The 21,708-nt window shown below is 43.9% G+C and overlaps 1 protein-coding gene across 2 annotated transcripts; it reads left to right on the top strand.

The window, feature by feature from the left end:
* The first annotated feature begins 10,712 nt into the window (after window positions 1–10,712).
* Window positions 10,713–20,116, top strand: RGS18 (regulator of G protein signaling 18). 2 transcript variants are annotated; one of them, XM_014884311.2, is made up of 5 exons: window positions 10,713–10,976; window positions 11,666–11,767; window positions 14,220–14,284; window positions 15,303–15,469; window positions 17,757–20,116. In XM_014884311.2, the coding sequence occupies exons 1-5, from the start codon at window positions 10,864–10,866 to the stop codon at window positions 18,009–18,011; spliced, it is 702 nt and encodes a 233-aa protein (XP_014739797.1). In that variant the 5' UTR covers window positions 10,713–10,863; the 3' UTR covers window positions 18,012–20,116. The 2 variants fall into 2 exon arrangements, with proteins under 2 accessions (XP_014739797.1, XP_014739798.1); XM_014884312.2 differs by having other exon boundaries at window positions 10,715–10,976; window positions 14,223–14,284.
* The last annotated feature ends 1,592 nt before the right edge of the window (window positions 20,117–21,708 follow it).

The following is a 21,708-nucleotide window of genomic DNA, read 5'->3' as shown; positions in this document are numbered from 1 at the left end:
TTATTTCCTACTTCAAACATGCAAATCTTAATCCTGCCTTAGCAGAGGAGTAAACTCTTGAAGAACAAATGCTCCAGAAGATCTGCAGAGCCCAAGCACGTGGGAGCCCTGTGGCTGTCAGTGAGCTCTGGTCACTGCTGTCACCCCGGGGCCACCCCTGGTGACACACTCCCTGTGAATGACTGCCTGCAGCCCACAGGGGCTTCACTCAAGGGCCTTTGCAGAAGCCAATCAGCCCCAAACACAAGCTCAGAGCCTCTTGTATTTGTCAGTGCTAGGGTGTAATAAGGCATTGAAACTTGGCTGGCACATGATAATTGTATTAGAGCTGCGAGGGTTTTAAAGTTAAAAGACAGTAATGTTCCTGAAATGAAAAATTCAAAACTGATGTTTTCTATCATGTTGATATTTTGATTCGAAGGAATAGCCATTAATCAGAGCTAATTGAAATGAAATAAGATTTTAAAAATCAAATTATTTAATTGCCTGGCCATTTTTAATTAAAGAAAGCAGTTCAATTATTAAATAAAATCAGATATGCTTAGGTTCATTGCTGGTCAGCAATGACTTTACACATCTGCTTAAATTTCACAGAACCATGGGATGGTTTGGGTTGGAAAGTTTGTCATACCAGCCTCTCGTGAGCAGCAGATCCACAGCAGGTCAGTGGCACCCCTTGACTGAAATCTCCTGCCCCACCAACGTGTCAGCATCCTCCCTTCCACGCTGTGGAAGAGCTGTCAATGCCCTTCTATTTATAAATAGGATGGGATGGGATGGGATGGGATGGGATAGAATAGAATAGAATAGAATTTGAATAGAATAGAATAGAATAGAATAGAATAGAATAGAATAGAATAGAATAGAATAGAATAGAATAGAATAGAATAGAATAGAATATTTGTAAATCCCCCCCTTGGACAGTTTGTAGTGCATCACCTGCCTCAGAAAGCCCACACAATAATTCCTGCTCTGTGCCTCATGGGCAGGCAGGGATGGGGGCTGGCTTTGAGTCCTTCTGGCAGCTCCTGGTGCTCTGCTGAGTGTGCTCCCTGGCATCCACACCTCCTGGCTGGATGGGGCTTGCCCTGGGAATCAGCAGCTGGGCACAGAGCAAAGCCTGAGTCACTTTTGGGGAGAGCAGCCAGGCTCGGATGGGGCCCAGCACGTGTGCAGGGAAGGGTTCAGGAGGGTTTTGCTCATCTCTGATTCAGCCTGGAAAGCAGCTGGCAAAAGTCACCGGGCCTGGCTTCAGGCCCAGCTCACACAATTAGAAAAGTATTAGCTGAACTTAATAGGAAAATCAACATTAAGCAGATAGGAGCTGGTACAGTTGTTAAAGACTATGTAGTGTTTTTCCCTGGCACAAGCCCAGGCTAATGGAGGGCTTCCAGCACCCAGAGCAGCCTCCAAATGAAGGCTTAATTGGCCTCTGAAGCCACTCATATAATTACAAACACTTTTAATGAAGCATGAAAAATACAAGAGCCTGGGACTGGGACACGGAGGGCAGAAATTACCTCATTAATCTCAGAAAACAAAACAAAGCTGCTTTACCTTCTTCCTTCCACTGCCTGGAAGAGCAGGCTCCTGTCAGGTGCAAATTTCCAGGGCAGTGCTAAACCCGAGGGGAAATCTAACACAAGGCAAAACTTCTGCTTTCTGCCAGCTGTGGGGGACACCTCTCCGTGCCCCCAGCCCCGGGTGTGGGGTGGACATTGGGGTGGACACTGGGGTGGACATTGGGTGGACACTGGGTGGACACTGGGATGGACTTGGAGTGCCCACTGCTGGTGTGCACAGCACAGCTGCTTTGGCTGAGGATTCATTGTTTGGCTCTGCTGTCACTTCAGCTCAATTCCCCCCTGATTTCAGTTCAGCAGCTGCTCGCTGGAGCACAGACCTGTGCCCATCACTCAGGCACAGCAGCAGCAGCACCTGGCTCAGCCAGAGCCACATTCCCTGCCAGACCAGGGAGCTGCAGCCCTGGAACGTGTCCCAGAGCACACTGGTGGAGAGTCCAAGGTACAGCTCCTCTGTTGCTATGCTGGCTTGAGGCAAGGATTAATGGGGTTTGTGCTGATGGTTGGTCTGTGATTTTCTGGTTTGTTGGGGGCGATTTGTTGGCTGGTTTTTTTTTAGTTTTTAGGGTTTTTTTGGTGTTTTTTTTTTTTTTTTTTGGTTTTTTTTTTTTTTTTTTTTTGTTTTTTGTTTTTTTTTGTTTTTGTTTTTTTGGTTTTTGTTTTTTGTTTTGTTTTTGTTTTTGTTTTCAGGAAGACTCTCAAATCTTACTGACAGAATAACCGAGGTCTGAAGGGAATCAGAGCCTGGCTGGTCCAACACTCACAAAGAGCAAGGAGAGAGAGGACATCCTGTATCCTTTCTATAGGTCAGGAGGCATCCCACCAAAAGGAAACTTCAATCAGGAATGTTAGGAAGGATCCAGAGGCAGTTCAGCTTCAATCAAGAAGGCTTCCTCCCTGTATAGACGAGCAAAACAGCTGTACCAGCACCACACCCAGCCTTGTCCAATTAGCCATGCCATCATCCTGGCTAATTAGCCTACCCAGAGCTTTGCAAGGCCACAGCAATATTGCTCATTCTTTCAGTGTCACCTCAGATCACACTGCAGACTTCACCTTATATTTTATCCCAGTGTTTATCACTAAGGGCAGGGTCAGGAGCTGTGTGTGTCCATCACCCACACCTCTGCTAATGTAGAGAGGGGAAAAATCCAGGAGAAACCTTCCAGTGGTCTCGTAGGGAAGGGGAAGGGATGGCACAGGGACTGCCAGAAGGGCAGCAAGGGCAGCAGTAGCTCTGTGCCTGCTGTAGGGTAGATAAACACCCCTGAGCATCACCTTGGTGTGGTTTTCACCACACACCTTGTGGGATTTGAAGGCTCATGGCCCTACACACACCTTGGCCTTCCCTCTTGGACCCTGCACCCCTCTCTTTGGAGAGCTCTGGTGCTCATTTCTCGTGTGCCAACACACACCCCACACGGTGTCCCTACAAAGCCACTGAGTCACTCAGAGCGGGCACGAGAGAGAGGAAATTTCCATCCTCTCCAAGAAACTGATTTTGGCTGGACTTACTCAGCCTCCTGTCACTGCTGTGGCATTCATCTGCAGTCACACACTGAGAGATGGACACTAGTCACTGGACCACAACTTTTTTCATATGACTAACACGGTTTGCCAGCAAATTCCGTCCAAGAATTCTAGCCCTGCACAGGCCAGACTGTGTCAAGAAATGCTGCAGGGCAATCTCACAGGTAGCATTTGTGATCTTAGGGGGCACTGGCCAACACAGGAGGTATTCAAGCAAAGGGACAGCATCCTCTCCCACCCAGGAATAGAGTGATCCACAGCTACAGCTTCCCTGGCACAGCCTGGACACAGTCAGCCCCAAGGCAATTTACTTTGCTGGGTTTTACTTTAACAGCTAAAATGCTAACATTTGATCCAATCACACTTGGCTGGAGCAGGACCTGTCATGACTTAACTGCCCTCAAGTGATGGGAAGCAGAAAGTGCAGATAAATGAGGCACCTGTAGAGCAGCACGTTTTGCAGCAGCCTGAGTGAGACTTCAGAGCACAGGAGGCTTTCCTTCACATGTCCTGGGCACAAAGGGGGATTTTGCTTTGAAGTATCTGCTCTGGCTCTGCCCCAGGGGCTTGCTGGGGTTCCCTGTGTGCAGCTCTGCTCAGATAACCATCACACCAGCTAAATGAGTGCAGCACTGAGGCAAAGCAGTGCCAGGTGATCCTTCATCAGGCAGACAAGGACCCCAGCTCCCAGCTCCCTGGTTTTTACAGCTGAGATGACGTGGGCTCCTGCACGCACTCAGCTGCCAGATAAGGACTCCAGGTGCAAACACCAAGGGAACAGTTGTGGCTTTGGCCACGTCTGCACAGCCCAGCCACAGCAGACACAGGAGCAGAAATAAACAGGGCCTGTGCCATCAGCACAAAGATTTGTCATGGATGGGTCTGTCACTGGAAGAGGGTGACCAGGAGGGCAGTGTGTGATCACTCAGCTCCAGGTACTGCAGATCCATCAGAAGTGAGCATCCAGGTCCTCCTCAGCAGGAACAGAAGGGTTCTGTGATACAGATCATCCTTAAACTGAGAGCTGGTGCTCTGAGTTTGCAGAGTCACAAGGGACAACGCTCCAGGCAGCTGACAAGGATCCTCACAGAGTGGCACATGTCTGGGATGAGCTGATGTGAGCCAGGCAGCAAAACTGCAGGTACCAGGGAAGTCTGAGAGGAGCTTGAGCCAGGTGGGGTCCAGCCTCTCCTCCCAGGCTATTAGGATATTAGGAAGAATTTCTGAACAGAAAGGGTGACTGGACACTGGGAAGGGCTGCCCTGGGAGATGGTGCAGTCACTGTCCCTGGAGGTGTTTAGGGACTGGACACTGGGAAGGGCTGCCCTGGGAGATGCTGCAGTCACTGTCCCTGGAGGTGTTTAGGGACTGGACACGGCCCTCAGTGCCATGGCCTGGGTGACAAGGGGCTCTGGACTCGCTGATCTCAGAGCTCTTCTCCAACCAAACTGAGTCTGTGATTCTGTGTGACTCAGCAGGGATGTGCTGGAGGTGTGGGATGGACACGTGGGGTACCAAAGCTGCTCCTTCTGCTGGCTGCAGGTCTGACCCTGCTCCCTGAGAGCTCTAAACCTCGGGGTTTTACCTTGCCAGGGCAGGCTGTGGCTAAACCACCTCCAGAGAAGAAACAGAGCATGTTAATGGAAGTGAGGAGGGTGGGAGGGCTGGGAGGAGCTGTGCCCCGTGCTGGAAACCAGGCTCTGTGTTTCCTGGAAAACCCCACACAACTGATTCCTTTCACCAGGGGAGCACCTGGGAAGAACATTTCTGGAAGATCAGATATTGCAGTGATTATTTCTCAGTCCTTAAGAGCTGCTCTGTGCATTGCTGCTGAGGCAATCCCCCAGGGGATGGAAGGCACCAGTGGCAGAGGGATGCTCACAGCTCTGCTGCGTTTCTCTGGACAACACGAGGGATGCTGGCTCCCAGGCAGAGGCGTTCATGTCCTCTTTTTTGCGGGGGAGAAAGGACATGCCAGGACTTTTCCAATAGAGGGAGCAGCGGGACAGCCGTGGCTGCTCTCAGCCATCACCTGCTGTGCCTTATTTTGGCACTGGAAGAGCTGGGTGCCCATATGTCCTTCCTCTGGGCAGCATGTATCTACGCTGGCAGGGTGAGGCTGGAATTTGATCATCAGAAAGCAAAACGTTTTAAACTTGGAGACCATTCTGGCTTGGGAAAAAAAAAATAGCCTCAGTGAAAATCTCTAAATTAGGATTTGAAAGGCATTTGTGGATCAAGTTAAGCAAACTGTCCTGATCTGCAGACCTTCCCTAGAAATTACAAAACCTTTTCTGACTGGGATGGAAATTGTTTCATGCATGCCACAAAGACCCATTTCAGATCAAGGGTCTGTCCTCAGGCAATCTGGGCTGATTTGAAACAGATAAAGTGCAGCATTTGAATTCGATTTGGTGACCACAGCAATATCAAACTCATTAAAGTTTCATGTTTATCAAATTGAAGGCATAAACTGATAAATGATCACCTGCTTTCACTCAACAGAGGGACTAGAACAGCTCCCTTCCTAGGGTGCACACTGAAACTGCAAATATCATCTTTCCTCTGTTTTGAGGAAGTTTTTTTTTGCAGAACTTATTTTTGTGATTCCAGTTATTCTAGCTGTGGCAGAAAAACTCAGAGGAGAAAGGCAGGAGCGGCAGCACGGGCCTGATGAGAATCTGGTGTGAAAAGCAGAGGTCACCAAGGACAGCTCGTGCAAAAGCTAAGAAATGTATCATCAAACCCACCATCAAATAATCATGAAGCTCGCCGTGACTCAGGCTCCAAGCCTGAAAAAATTCCAGGAATGGATAGTGCCCAAATATCAAGGTCTTCTGTCACGGTCATGCCAGCACGGGTGACAGTGAGGAATCCATAAAATCCATCCTGCTGCCTGGAGTGCAGAATGAAGGATGGGTTCAGTGGTTCCTGCTGCTGCTGCTCACATCTGCTGGGTCCCAAAACAGATAAAGATCACAGAGTCTCCAACACAACACCACGAATGAATCACAGAAGATTTCTTGCATGACTGGAATTAAACACTCCCACAAGGACTCCACTGGAGCAAATTCTCTGCTGTGCCTGAAGCTTCCCTGAAGGCTCTCCAGGACTCACAGCCTCTCCCTGGGTTGGGTAACCAGCAAGTTTTCTTGAGGGTTCCTGCAAATCTGAAGAAATTGGGTGGCAGATTTGGGAAAGATGAGTACCCTGAGTGATGCCTGGTGACAGAAGGCTTTTGTTGGAAATTCTGGTATTAGCAAAGAGGAAGAGAGACTATGACAGATTGGTAAAGACTGAACGAGGAGTGTCCCTGCCTCGAAGCCAAACTCCTCATTAAATTTCTACATTTTTTGAGAAGGAAAAGAAAACTACTACTGCAAAACTTTCTTAATCTAGGAAATAAAACTGTCTCAGCTTGCACTGTAGAATACAGCTTTTTTCAATCTTCAAACATCAGTTGAATCTTCCTGGGAAATTTCTCAGTCATTCTGAAGAGTGCACTGAAATGTGATGTAACATTATTATTTTTACCTAATTTTCGTGATGAACATCTTTGGGTAATTACTGAAGAGAAAAATCAGAGTGACATGTAGCTTTTATATCTTCAGATGCTGTCTTCTTTTGACAGACTTTGGAGATAATATATTTACATATTCACATGAAAATGTAGCTATATATTTTCAAATTTTTTGGGCACCAATTTTTTACTGCTCTGACGGGAAATGCACTGTACCTCTTTGTAAGCCCTAGGACTATTTGCCTCAGCTAAATCAGGACGAGAGAACAAAGTGTTATCAGAAAGAAGTAACAATAAAATATAGTAAAAGTATATCCATTTTACTATATTAAAATGTATTATAATATTATATTTACCATAATATTTTTTGGAAAAAAAAATTACAGAAGCACTGTGGAGGTTTGGCAATGCCTGCCCTGGTAGCTCAGCATCCCAAGATATTCCTACATTTTTTTCTATTCTATAAATACAATATATCTAGATAAAATATAGAATAAAAATATTTTCTATTTTTTTCTGCCTGGAAAAGCAGAGTAAGGACATGCCTGGCATTAAGCACATTGGCTCTGCTTAAACCACTCAGTGGATCAGTGACAGCAGTCTCAGCCCTGGTGCAACACAGATTTTATTCCCCTGTGTGCTGCAGGGAATTTGATTTTATGGTTAACAGGCGGTGGATTAGGAGGACCAAGAGGACCAGAAAACTCTCAGCCCAATATTTTCTGCTGTTTGCTCCATTGCCATGGGTTGATAAAATCTCTCTCTTAAAAAACAAAAAACCAAAAAAACACAAAAAAACCCCCAAGACAGGGTGGTCATGTGAGGAGTCCTTCTGGGTTCCTGCAAGACAGAAATAAATCCAGCAGCGCAGAACCCCAGTGGGAAGGATATTTTGGGCAGGGCTTGGAGAACATTCCCGCCTCCAGCGTTTCCTGTGAATAGCAGGCTGAAAAACCCGCATTTTGAAGGAGCGCTGTGAGCGAGGAAGGCGAGGCTTTCAGGACAATTTTGGTGTCCCGACCTCTCCCGGGACCCCATCAATTCGCTCAGCTCCGCACGGGTGTAAATTTGTGCTTCCCCCAGCACAAATTCCGATGAAGCCACCGGGATTCCCAAGCCTGGAGTTTCGGAATTCCTTTAGCACTGCCTGGCTGGCAGACCCCAAAACGAAGCGTCGTGTTCCTGCTGTCATTATCTGACTATCATCATTATTGCGTTGCATTATCTGAAACAACGCAGTTTCGTTTCCTTCCTTTTAAACAGCAGCAACAAAGGAGGGTTTTCCAAGGAGAGCTGTGTGCAATGAGCTGATGCATCCTTGAAGGGCACCACCAAACCAATTCCCTGGAATAGCAGACAGCAGGCTCCTCTACGAGACATTTCCAAGTAAACTCTTTTCCTTCTGGATTTGCTCCGTGGGGAAGAGATTAAATAAACCCAGTCATAACTTGGATTAAATTATTATTAAATTTTAGGTCCAATTGTCATTTCCAATGAGGAAACATATTTAAATTTCAATATTTCCAATTGTTTTATATTTTCAATGAGGGATAAACAACATAAATATTGAGGAGTGATAAATTGGTCAGAAGAGCAGAATTGTTAATTAAAACCGAATTCATTCGAAACACGTAATTTTAATTTTCAAGTCTTCAAAGGTGTTTGCATGAAAAAGAAATATGGAAATCCATGTTTTCAGCCCATGCTCTTCAGTGAAGTCTATGCTCTATCCAATTCTACTTTTGTGCCACATGAAAATACATTTAGTATTCATCTAACCATTGAAAAATATATTTCTACAAGTAACAGAACATCAACTCAATATTGTTCTCACATTTCAGAGAGAATCTTGATTTCAGGGACTAAAAATTAGCAGCATCCTTCCCCACAGATCTGTGAATACGTCTCAGTGAAACAGTTGGGAATCAGGACATTTGGTTCTCATCACAAAGTTTTTTAGAGCTTTCTAGATCTCTAGTCATGTCATCAACATAATATTCTGGGTCTGCTTTTTCTGGTTTTAAAATAACTTATTCATTTTCCTCTATCGTCATCTTGCAGCACCCAAAATGGCCCAGAAGCATTTCCAGGGTCATTAATAAATCCTGTTGCTATAACTACTGTAGCCTTCCGTGCAAAACAGAGATGCTCATTAGCACCAGCAACAGTGCTGACAAAACACAGACTGACTTGGAGGCAATTTGGCTACTTTGTGGCCTAGATTTAATATTGGCTTTCTATTAATGGAGAAGAAAAAAAAAAAAAAAAAGTGTGTGTGCCTCGGGGAAAGATTGTTTGTGATTATTCCCTCCCTCTCCACACTCCTCCAGATTTCCAAGTGAATTCTCAGGAGGTGCAGAGCAGGACTGGCACGATTGCTGCAGTGTGGAACAGGAATAATTCCAATGTCTAAGGCATAAAACCCATGTGGGGCGATTGAAAAGTGAGCTGGACCTTCCGAGCATGGCTGGTGGGGCTGGGAGAGGGGACACAGCTGCTCATCCCCATCCAGAGCTGCCTGAGTGGCCACTCATCTTTCACTTCTGAATTATACTCCATGCTCCAAATCCTTCTTAAATCCACTTAGACGGACTGTGGAGGCTACAATTAAAAATGTTTTCTGGGAGCCGAAATTAGCAGGTAACAAAATTATGTATTTTATACACATAACAGCTAAAAAAAGCTCATGTGACCACCACTATTGCAGAAAAGTGAAATAAAATCATTGAGTCTATATTTATTTACTTATATGTAAAAGGCAGAATAAATTATTAAACACAGCTGCAGTTCAAGCCAGTTTAAAACATGCATGATATGATGCATAAGCCTTCTCTGAAATTGAAAATGAGGTTTAAACTGTAAGCCTGCTTCTGAAGTCCCTTGGGTTACAAAAGGCACTTGTGCAGTTTCCCATTCAGTCTGATTTTAAAATTTTATCACACATATAACACATGAGAATTTTTCAGTTTTTCACTCCTAAAAAAATTTAATCATGATAGATAACATCTTTTTCTTCTTTTAATGTTTCCCAAATTTGGATTCCTAGCAGAGTTGGGTTTTTTTTTAAATTTCCTTGAATATTAGTATCTCCCATTCCTGTGCTCCCCAGCTCCACAAGGAAAAGTTCTCACCAGAACTACCTATGTAAATAAACCACAACACAATTATGGCAGGTAATGAGGTCATGTCTTCTCCTCAAAGCTCGGTGTCCTACCTGAGAAATCAAAACGAGACACTGCCATTAAAAACATGAGAACTATTTAATTCTTAACCAATTAACTACTGCATTAATTTTAACCCTTTCCAGTACCTCATTCAGCTAGCACTGAAGATGTTTCTTTATTAGATGCATTGTTCCTATGACACCTCCAAAAGAAATTGAACTTAAACCCAAGAAACAACTGGCATCAGACTGGTATGTGAAGATAATTTGTGCTGATCAGCCTCAAAGATTAATACATTTTTTACCTTATGCAAACTGAAATGAGAAGTTTGGGGTTATTTAGTAACAAAATAAAACTTTTAAAAAACACAGATTTTTTTTTTTTCTGAACTAAAGCCTTTCTATCTTTAGTTCAGACTTTCCATCTGTTATAAAGACTTTCTATCCTGGGTGGGAGATTGCAATAAAAATGAATCCACAGACAGAGAAGTGAAAGAGGGAGCATTTAGTGGACAAACTGGGAACTAGAAATGAGTGGTTGTCATTTCTGAAGGATGGAGTAAAAACTGAAATATCTGCTTGCAGGACGGTTGATCAGGCAAAGCCTGGGGGAGAGGCTGGCAGTGGATGGAGCTGTGTCCTGCCCATGGCACCGGGGCTGCACAGGCAGCTGAGGGAGCCCGGGATGGCTCTGGGAGCTGAAGATGAGGCTGTGTGTCGTTCCGTGTGACATTATTGTCATCCAGGGGAATTTCAGGGCATGTGCAGGTGTTTGGGAGCACAGGCTGGTGTCACCACAGGCAGCAGGAGCTGAGCTGGGCTGAGCTGAGCTGGGCTGAGCAGCCGCGCTCAGGGCTGTGGTTTGGAGCTGCAGTGTCACTTCCCCAAGTGACGAGGGCACAGCCACAGCTGCCCCCAGAGCCTGGCACAGCTGCAGTGGCCACTAACAGAGCCACCTCCTGCTCTGGGCACAGGCTGGGCTGGCCAGGGCAGCTGCAGCATGTGAGAGCCTGGGCCAGCACACGCCGGGGCCAGCGAGCCCAGGGAACCTTGCTCAGGGAAGCAAGATGGAGAACCCACTTCTTTTATTCCCCCAACTGAACATTTCTGCTCCCAAGGACAAAGGCTATTACAAGAAGGCAGTGATGAAGGAAGAGCCACAGAAGGCAGGCAAGGCTGGGTAAGTGCTGGGGTCACACCGACCCTCTGAGCGTTCTGTCTGCCTGGAGAATTCTGAATTGAGGGCACAGCTGATTTCATTGTGGACATGTGGGAGAGAACTCCTGAACTGCAATGCTAGAAATTGTATGTGCAAAATAGAAACTCTTTAAGAAGACTTATCTCAAAAAACTCTTGTTTTGGGGTTTGTTTTTTTTTTTGTTTTTTTTTGAGGTCAAGAAACAAATCAAATTAATGATCTGAAACTACTAAGAAAGAGAGGTTTCAAGAAGTTCTGAGAAATGGTTTTCTAAAGCATGAATATGATCCGGGAAAGCTTTTTTTCAAAACATTTCGAATGACAGGAAGCAATACTTCCTTTTTTCTTTGAGAAACATTAAAAGTAGAAGACGCTGAGCCAACTGTTTATGTTCTCTAATGGGAAGTTTGGCCCCTTCGTTTTTGAAATAAATTAAAAGGATGCTGAAAATGAAAGGGTTTCGATTTTTCTTTGCCAGTGCTTCATATGTAAATTTGTGCTAAGCTATGCAGAAAAAGCCATTAATGTGAATAATATATGTAGGAGAAGTGACACCAACATTACTGTAAGTGAAAATAGGGACATCTATAATGCAGAAGCAGAGAGTGCTTCAGAGAGAAAAACCAACTTTCTTCAATGTTTCTTGAAAAGTTTCTCAAATTCTGTCATAGAACCAAGCAGAAGAGAAACAGGCTGAGCCTGCTCCTGCAGAAACCTGAGTTCCATGAGGAGGATCACCTTGGCAAACCTGGGAACTTGCCAAAAGCAGCAAGGTAAACACTGTAAAAGGCAGTGTGGGCTGGGGGTTCCTTACCTGTGTGGCTCAGGATGTTTCCTGGAGCTGTGTGTGCACCCAGACTGGGCAGAGTCACACTTTGGGAAGTTCTCAGTGCACCCCAAGCAGGCAAACACTGCAGAAGTGCCTGGTGTGCACCGAGGTGATCAGCAGGGTCTCCTCACCACTGGTCCCCAAACACTTGCAGAGAGGTTTAAACCTTGTGCCAGGAGCCTTGGTGGGACTGAGTAGAGCAATAATGACTGCACAGAGCAATAATGACTGCACAGAGCAATAACCAACTCAGAAATGCAGCTTGCAGGAAAACCATACAGCTCCTGGCAAAGCAGCTTTTCCAAAGACTTGTGTGATGTACAAATGCCTCGTTCAGCATTTAACACACATTTAACAGATGTGTTAAATACTGAATGCAGAGCTCCTCAGTAACTGCAGGAATTGGTTGAACACTCTTGTCTCCAAAATTCAAACACTCTGTTAGTATTGTCCCAGTATTTGCCATAAAGATGCAGGGCACAATCTTGGGTTTACTGGCTTCCATAAGAGTTTAATTCCTCACTTCAATGGGGTAGCAAGATCTCACTGACATACTAAGAATTGCATTTGTAGGTCCTGAATGAGAAGAAGGAATATGTAGAATTCTACACCACCATGGCCTATAAAAATGTACCATCTTTCCACCTTTCTTTCTTGCTGGTCTTTATATTTGGATTAAAGTGACAATTACATTTGTCAAAATTGGAAAAAAAAACCCCAAAATTTTACTCTTTTTCATATAATAAAGTGAGATAATAGTTTGACATTTTTAAAGTGATTTGCTTATCTTTCATGATTTCCATTTTTCACACAGAGTTACTAAAAGAAGTAGAAAGAGAATTTAATGAAACACTGCAGATGGAAATTGGGGCAACAGTTAATTAATCTGTTAGTTTAAAAGTTAATTTTTAGTTTAGATGTTTAAATTAGTCTCTTCTCATATTTAGAAAGTGGCAAAGCTGAACAAGTCTTGGTTTCTGTCTCTTATTGCACAAGCTCACTGCTGCACTCAGCTGTGGGGGTCTCTGGGGCTCCTGGGTTGTTGCAGATTCTGAAGGAAAACCAGAAACTCACAGCAGGAGTTTCCAAACCCAGCAAAGATCCTCTCCAGCATCCCATGCCTTTGTGGACTGTGTGCTCTGAAGTCATAAAGCTTTATCTTTCACTATGACCAAATTAATTTCTGTAGGTACAGGAATTTTTGTCATTCTCATAACTAATGAACTCTCTAAGGGAGTGAGGTCTCATTTTCCCTGCCTCCAGAATCCTCCTGCTTTCCTGAATTCCATTTCTCCAGCATTTGTACCTCTCCTCACAAACTCTTTTCCTCTCCCTAGTCAAAATTTTCATTCCTGCAAGCAATGACTTCAGCTACGAAACATGTGACACCTATCAAAATTGGGGAAAAAAAGAAAAAAATTCCTCCTTTTGAGTTTTGTGCAAAACCATGGTCATTGCTGGCTTAAATTCCATCCCAAAGAGATTGGAATTTCCTTTCATCTAAACTTCATGTGCCTATAGGTTTTGCCAAGGGACCCCAAGGTATGTAAATCAGGCAACAGGACAGCAAGCCTTGATGAGGAAGTGGGATCACATTCCAGACATGTTCAGTCCACGAGAAGTTGATCTGACCAGCTAAACCTGGACCAGTCACTTATTGATACTTTCAGTGTCCTGTGGTTTGCCCTGGAATGAAAATGGTTCTAAGCATTCATATCCACAGAGTAACTGAGAAAAATTGCTTTTCCCCCCCTCTTCTTTGCTGTTTCCTAGGGCAGATTCTTTGAAATCAAAGTGAAACACGTGCAGCTTGACATGCCTGATGAAGAACACGAGGAGTTTTATACATGAGGCACAGAACAACATGGCCTTGGAAATGTCTGTGGTAGACAAACCAGACTACATGTGCTACTGCCCTGCAAGACTGACACCTAAACCATATCGCTACAATTTTGTCTCCGGGCTATAGAATTCTGCATATTTCATTAAAAGCAGACTGTGGTAACAGCCTCAGAGTGAGCACATTCAAAACCACATCTCTGTATGAGTATCTCAGGTTTAAATAGCTGACAAGACCTGCTTCCTTTGTGACTTTTACCGTGCTACATGATCTCAATTCCCTCAAAGATCAGTAGGGCAACACAAATACCACAGCTAAAAAACCTCTGCTCTGACTTTTTTTATAAAAAGAGAAAAGAACTTTAACTCTGCAGGGAAAAATGTCAGGAAAGAGTTAAAGGAAATGTTCCCGAAGTCCCTAAGGGAATGATCTCCCTTAGTGAGGTGATCATTTCACAAAGGTTTTGTGAAACAGTCCTGAGCCCCAGGTGATGAGTGTCACAGCTTCCTAAATGTACAGCATGAACAATCCTTCAACCTCCTTTCTGTTTCTCAAGCAGTGTGTCTCCTGAAGAAGCAGTGAAATGGGGAGAGTCTTTTGACAAGCTGCTTTCTGAGAAAGGTCAGTAGTTTTTTCTCTCTCCATGCAGACTGTTAGGATGGAAAGCTAATGGTAAAGGATGGAAAATGATAAAATCCAGTTATGGCCTTAAATAGATGTGGCAGTTACCTAAACTAGGCATGATGGATCATTTATAGCAGCATGTGCCTCCTGCTCTCCTTTTCTTAGGCTATAGCTTGCTGTCAACTTGTGAAAATAGTTTAAAATAGTATTTGAGTTTGGTGTTTTATTGAACAAAGTAATACAACAGACAGCAAAGAGCCCCTTCAGTAAACAGGAGCATTTAATCTGAATATTGCTCAGATATTCCTGGCTGCATATGTGCCATGTAGTTAAGAAAAGACTTTGTTACTCCTGACAGAGTTTGTTTCTAAGGCAGTGACTGGATCCAAGCTGGACATCATGTGGGAGGCCCTGCTGCTCCCACAATTATCAAATGCACAAATATGTTCCTGCCTTCATTTGGGATGTGTGAGCTACAGTGCTGGACACTGTGTGCTTTTCAGATCTGCTCCTCGAGCAGTTCACATCCCCACAAGTGCACTGCTTCCACAGATAAAGTGTGCTCGGGAAAGAAAATATCCTCAGCACAACAACAGCAGCATAAAGCAAATGATGGAGATGCTGAAAGGCATCCATTTTAAATTGCTTCTGAAGAATAGTTTACTTATGAGCAAAGAGTCAAATAGCCTTTTGATCTACCTAAATTCATATTCAGCTGGAATGAAGTCCACCACTTCCACAGATCCCACATGTTTTCCTTAATGTTTTTTCTAAATTTATGAGACCTTGGTACCATTTTTTACTGATGCTGAGAATTCTGTAATGAGATTTGCAGGATCACAATGGAGAAATTGCACTTATTTTAAAACACTTATGTATTTTAAGATAATAACCTGTAACGTGATAATATTCCAAGGGAGCAAAACATACTTTATTACCTTGCAGAAAGTCTTTGAAAGAGTAACTGTCTGATAAGGAAATGTTTTTTCATGGAATTCAACTTTCCCTTTTGTAGCTGGGCTGGATGCCTTCACAAAGTTTCTGAAAACTGAGTTCAGCGAGGAGAACATCGAGTTCTGGATAGCCTGCGAGGATTACAAGAAAAGCAAAAGTGCACATGAACTCCTGCCAAAAGCCAAGACCATTTTTGAGACATTCATACAGAAAGATGCTCCAAAAGAGGTAAAGACCTTCCTCATTATACACAGTGTCTGACTGACACAACTGCATCTGCTGAAATCTGCTTTTAAGAAATGCTTCAAGAGCTAATCCTGCAGTCCCCTGGCATTAGAAGAATTCCATAAAAGTCAGAATTCTGGAAGGAGCAGGGCCCTGTCCTGATTGACTCCCTCTCCCTTTTCCACCCCTCCACCCCCAATTGTATATCCTTGGTGTGTTACTGCCAGCACAAAATGGTGTTGATATGACAATCCTCACCAACACTGAGAGCTTTTTTTAGTATCCCAAGAATGAAAAAAGTTTTCGTATTTCCAACTTCTTCATTTTACTGAAGTGCATTAAAAAGAATTCACAAATGAACAAAATAAATATTTTTTTGCCTGCCCTAAGAAGGAGATGCACAGGTTGAGAGAATATCAACTTGTCTGTGAAATCATCCTCTTGAATAGGTATTTTGTGCTTACATTTTGCTGTAATTCTATCACATTTGAACAGATCAAATATGTCGCTTGCCAACAGCTGTATTCTTCTTAATTTGCCAGAATAGCAGAAGTTAAACACCAACTTCTGCTTCCTTGTAGTGAGGGTGAAAAAGGTGCAATTCTCATCTTAAGTGGAAGGATTGCAAAGTGGTGCAGTTTCCACTGCAATTCCCATAGCTTGCATTAGTATTCAGATCTGCTTTTCCTAGGCAATTCCCACTTTTAAGGGCTTAGGTCCCCTTTCATTCCTGTCCCTGCTGGGTGCCTTTGGGGGGAAGCAGCCCTGGGCAGATAACAAGTGCTGACACTGTCAGTGCTGGGGACTGATGGAAGAAAAGAGATGAGCAGGAGAAAGCTGAGGAGGGGACATGGTAACAGAACAATTTCTTTCTCTGCCACTCCTGAGTTTGGTGCAGGCAGCAGGGGGGCTGTGGCTCACCTTGGGCACTTGGCTTTGGTGTGACTTCTGCCTTGGATCCAGCTGAGACCACACAGCTCCGGAGCTTGCACCTCTCCTCTGACTCCTTGTCCAGCAGAACTCTTTTACACACAAATTTCTGAGCCTACAGTTCAGTGGGAACATAACATTTCGCATGAGTGGAACCTTCTCTCATCACCCTACAGCTCTTATATCTAGGCTGTTTTTCCCAACTAGTTGTATGGAAATGACAGGCAGCTCTCAGGAAGGAAAAGAAAAACATTATAAAAGTCACTTTTTGACTGGGTCAACAATTTTTTATATGTATTCTATCTTATTTTTCAAAATAATGTGCTTGAATTGGTGCCTGTCACTTAATTAAAATTCTTATACTATTAAGTATTTCCCAGGGTGAATGCAGCAGCACATGGAGTAAATAGTCATTTTGATATGCTTTTCCAATCTAGAGCCTCCAGAGATCCATTTAAATTGAAAAAAAAAAAAACCAAACTAGAATTTTCTCACCTTCCTATTACCCAGACTACACAGAAACCAGAAATTTTTAGCTATTCACTAATGTCATCTCATTAGAAGAAGTTCTAATTTAATCCTACATGAGAGCAGGGGAGATCCATAATAGTCTGGTATTGCAAAGCTGGGAAGCTGCAACTATACAGGGATCACTGTTAGAAAATTACTTCTAGTCAAACATCAGAGTTTATCTTCTGTTTCACCAGTTTTCCATGGTAAAGGATACATTTGTGGAGACTTTCTGAGAGCCAGCACTGAAGGTGAATGCACGAATTCCGTGCTGTAAATATCCTGTTGGATGGGGGATTCGAGGTCCTCTTGATGCCTGGAGAGGCTCCCTGGAACAGAGGCTGGGCAGAGTTAAAGGAATAAAGCAGGGATTTATTAAAAACCCTTCAAAGGATTCACCTTGGGCAGTTACAAGAGCCCAGGTGTGGCTACACCCAAGATGGACTCAGAGTCCCAAGTTCTCACACTTTTATAAGTTTTGGTGCATTTCCATCTTGGGGTTCATTGTCCAATCCCAGCTCCAGGTTCTGCAGTCCCATCCTCCCAGATTCTCTCCTCAATTCGCTGTTGTTTGCACTTTTTGGGGCTGAAGCTGCAGCGGTGTCCTTGGTTGTGGGGCTGGCAAAGGATTGTTTTGTGTGCCTGAGCTGTGAGAAGAACTTGTAACACTTTATATGAAGTTCAGAGCCACACCCCAATGCAGTGCAGAATCTGGAAAAGATGAAAGATAAAACTTGAGGCATCACTCTTATCAGAAAAGTCTTTCAGCAATCAGTATCAGTGCTGTGGATAATAACACAGGAAATCCATGAATGCACAATAAACAAACTCGCTTTCCCTCCTCCTCCAGGTGAATTTGGACTTTCACACCAAGGAGGTCACAAGCCAGAGCATGGGGCAGCCGGGTCGCAGCACCTTCGAGGCGGCACAGAGCACGGTGTACAGGCTGATGGAGCAGGACAGCTACCCTCGCTTCCTGAGGTCTGCTCCCTACCTGGGAATGCTGCAGGGCAGGGCCCCCGCCCGCGCCCCGCTCCGCCGGCGCTCCCGCTCCTTCACCGTCAGCGACTTCAAGGGTGCGCGCCCAAACCCCGCCCTGTGGTGACAGCAGAGCCAAAATATCTCATTTTATATATATATATATATATATACACATATATAATATTTGATATTATCCAACAGAGCTCCTGCTCCTTCACCACCAACGATTTCAAGGGTGCACGGCCAAACCCTGCTCTGTGGTGACAGCAGAGCCCAAATATCTCATTATATATATATATATACATATATAATATCTGATATTATCCAATAGATCTCCTGCTCCTTCACCATCAGCGACTTCAAGGGTGCGCGGCCAAACCCCGCCCTGTGGTGACAGCAGAGCCAAAATATCTCATTTTATATATCTATAATATTTGATATTATCCAATAGAGCCCCTGCTCCTTCACCACCAATGATTTCAAGGGTGTACGGCCCAACCCTGCCCTGTGGTGATAGCAGAGCTCCAATGTCTCACCAAGTGCCATTTGATGTTATCCAGTAGAGTTCCCACTCGTTCACTGCCAGTGATTTCCAGGGCATGCTGCAGGACCTCGCTCCATGGTGACAGCAGAGCCCAAATGTCTCCCAAAGTGCCATTTGATGTCATCCAACAGAGCTCCCACTCCTTCACCATCAATGAATTCCAGGGTGCATGGCCAGAGCTCACCCCGTGGTGACAACAGAGCTCAAATATCTCATTAAATGCCATTTATTATTATCCAATACACCTCCTGCTCCTTCACCGTCAATGATTTCCAGGGCACGCTGCTGGACCTCACCCCGTGGTGACAGCAGAGCTCAAATGTCTCCTAAAATGCCATTTGATGTTATCCAACAGAGCTCAGCCCTCCTCCATCCCAGCTCCTGCAGCAACCTGGGTGTGCTTCAAGCCCCAAACCCTCAGCAGCTGTAACTAAGCAGTAAAGCAAAATAAAATGCACTTCCACCAGGCCAGAGTCTGGAGCACAATCTCACTTCTGTAGAAGAGTAGGTAACGTACTGGTGAGTCACAGCATGCAGAGATTTCATACAGGAATATTTTTTAAAACTCAGGCAAAAGCCGTGATCACGTTTGGGGGAAAAATTTGAATTTCCTGCTTTAAAAAGTCTCATAAAGTGCCATTTGATATTATCCAACACGTATTCTGTGTCTGTACCATTTAGGCCAGAGTTTCATCACAGTTAGAATCTCTGTATCCAGTCTTTGCACACATTTATGTTTTTGCAATATTTCCTATACTAAGCACAGAGAATTTGTGGTATTTTCTCATACTGTAAAACACACGGGAACATTATTAGGTATAATGCAAAGTTACATGAATTTAAAGACACTGCATAATTAAATCTATCATTAAAATGCAGCCATTGCCTATTTTAAGAGGAACATAAAAATACCTATTTAATTTTTGGGGGGTACATTTTTCTTATTCCACACATCTGTTTCTTTATTTTTAAGTTATGCTGTATTTATTAGCTTTGGCATCAAATACATGCATTCTAATATTTTGCAACTAATTGAGCAGCAACAAAAGGCCAAGGCTATTTTAACACAATGTATATCCTTAAATACCAGGTCATGTCTATGTGTATATATATATAAAATATATCTACTTTTATTTATAAATTATTGTGGTATACCAACTTTCTTACTAAACTTTGTTCTATTTATTTTTTTCCTGCCTTTTATTTTGAAAATGTATCTGAAAATTAACAGCTCTTGGACTCAGGCAGAGAACTTTCAGTTCCACTGGTCATTAACATCCTCTCCAAAGGTTATAGAAGAGGAAGGAGAAATCTTTTTTATTTCTTTACTATCAAACACAGACATACTTTTTTATAGTCAGCACACACAGCCATTCTGTCCTTTTCTTTTGCAGTTGATGCAGATGTGCCTTGAAGCTTGGGGCAGTTCTTAAAACTTTAAACATTGGTTCAGTTTAGGAAGGGGCTGCAGGATTTATCTGTAACTATGACTTGTATATGGAGTTGCTTCTTGTGGAATTTCAACTTTCTCCCTTTCCCTCCCCTTTTTGTAAGTGGTGAAGGAGAAGAGGTGCAGTTCCTGAGGATGGGACTTGGTGTTTATTGTTAATTTGGGGTGTGTATGAACTGCTGGGTCTGTGGGGGTTCCCTGTCTGCTTTATTCCAATAAATCTGATCTGCTGAAAGAGTTGTCAGGATTTGATTTATCATCAGTACGTTGATGAAGAAGATGTGGACACTTCACCTAGGGCTCAATTCTAGCTGCAGTCACTGCCACGTTAATGAAATTGTTGTAGTGCACAGAGATCCAAACTCACCTGGAAATGCTGCTGAGCATTTCCACAGTGACCCAGGAGCCGTCTCCAAGCTCTCACCTTTACCTGGGACACAGAGAGGAAACACGTTTGTAATGATGATCCCTGCTGCTTTATTCATCACCCTGCCCTGCTCTCAAAGCACCAGGCATGGTCTCTTTCTGCCAGGGAAAGCAGTCAGGACCTGGGCACAGGGATTTTCTCTCTGAAGGAACGGCCAGGCACTGGGATGAGCCCAGGGAGGCAGTGGGGTCATTCCCTGCCAGAATTCCAGAGCTGTGCTGCTGGGGGCTGCTGCTTGGGGGTGACTCTGGGTGGAGAAGGTTAATGGTGGGACCAGACCTTGAGGATTCTCCAGTGTCCCCAGCAGTGTCTGAATGCCATTTCTCAGGTATCTAAAATGTGCTTGTTCCTGTGTCAGGTACTGGGATCCTTGCTGGAGGAAGGGAGCAGATTTGAGAACAGCCCCACCTGAGTGCTGGCACCAGGTTTGTTGTCACACAGACATGAGACCTACACACTTGCAGCTAAATTCTGCCCTGGTGTGATTGTTTCCCTTCATACCAGCAAAGAATCCATATCTTGGATGGATTGCCACGAAGGAAAGAAATGAAAAAAATACATATATTTAATACTGTTGCAAAATCCAACCAAATGACAAATATAGTACCCTGAGTAAGACTTTTTCTTGCTAGCAAAAGCCCAGCTGTTAGTCAGAAGGATCTGCAATGATAAATAGAAGTCATCAGGTGCCCTTTATTTCATTCCACACACACATGGAAAATTTTGCTTATCTCCAGGGAGGCCTTCCTCAAACCCATCAGTCTGTGGTACTGACAGTGCTAGTCCCTCTTATGAGTTTTGTAATGAAAACAAACAAATAAGATATTCCTGGTAGCTATTTATACATGTGTGTTTTCCAAAGATAATTACGAACCCTAGCTAAATTTACAGCAGACTAATGCCATGGGAACTACTGTAAGAAAGAAAGTCAAGATAAACTCAGAGAAAGGAAGGCAAAGGACACAAAGATAAACCAAAAAGACATAATTATCTGGCAAAGGGTTTTGTTTTTTCTAGAAGGGGCTCCTTTTATTGAGAGAAAATGAGCACTCTACTATTTAGTGCTGTGCTGCAGTCCTGAAGATGAACTAGGCATGGATTTAGTACAAGTCTGGGATGCTGTTCCAGGATTGATCAGCCTCAGGACTGGCCCTGCACAGATGTATTTACAGCACAGAGCTTGGGGCAGCACCAGAGAACACAGCAAGGCTTCTCTAGTTTTGGCAGAACCCGTGCCACAGTTCTGTAAATCCTCTCACTGAGCTGTCCTCATGCAACTAACACATATACCAAACCTGCTGGGCAAGTGCTTTCATTGGAGATTGTTTCATGTAGCAGATATTTATATATTTATATTTGCCATTTAGGGTTCAGCAAGAGCTCCCAAAACATTCCTCCTG

This window comes from Sturnus vulgaris, chromosome 9 (assembly GCF_052056855.1).
Source record: "Sturnus vulgaris isolate bStuVul1 chromosome 9, bStuVul1.hap1, whole genome shotgun sequence".
NCBI classification, from domain to species: Eukaryota; Metazoa; Chordata; class Aves; order Passeriformes; family Sturnidae; genus Sturnus; species Sturnus vulgaris.
Note: the sequence above shows the minus strand (reverse complement) of the source record. Positions and strands in the feature narration are given on the sequence as shown.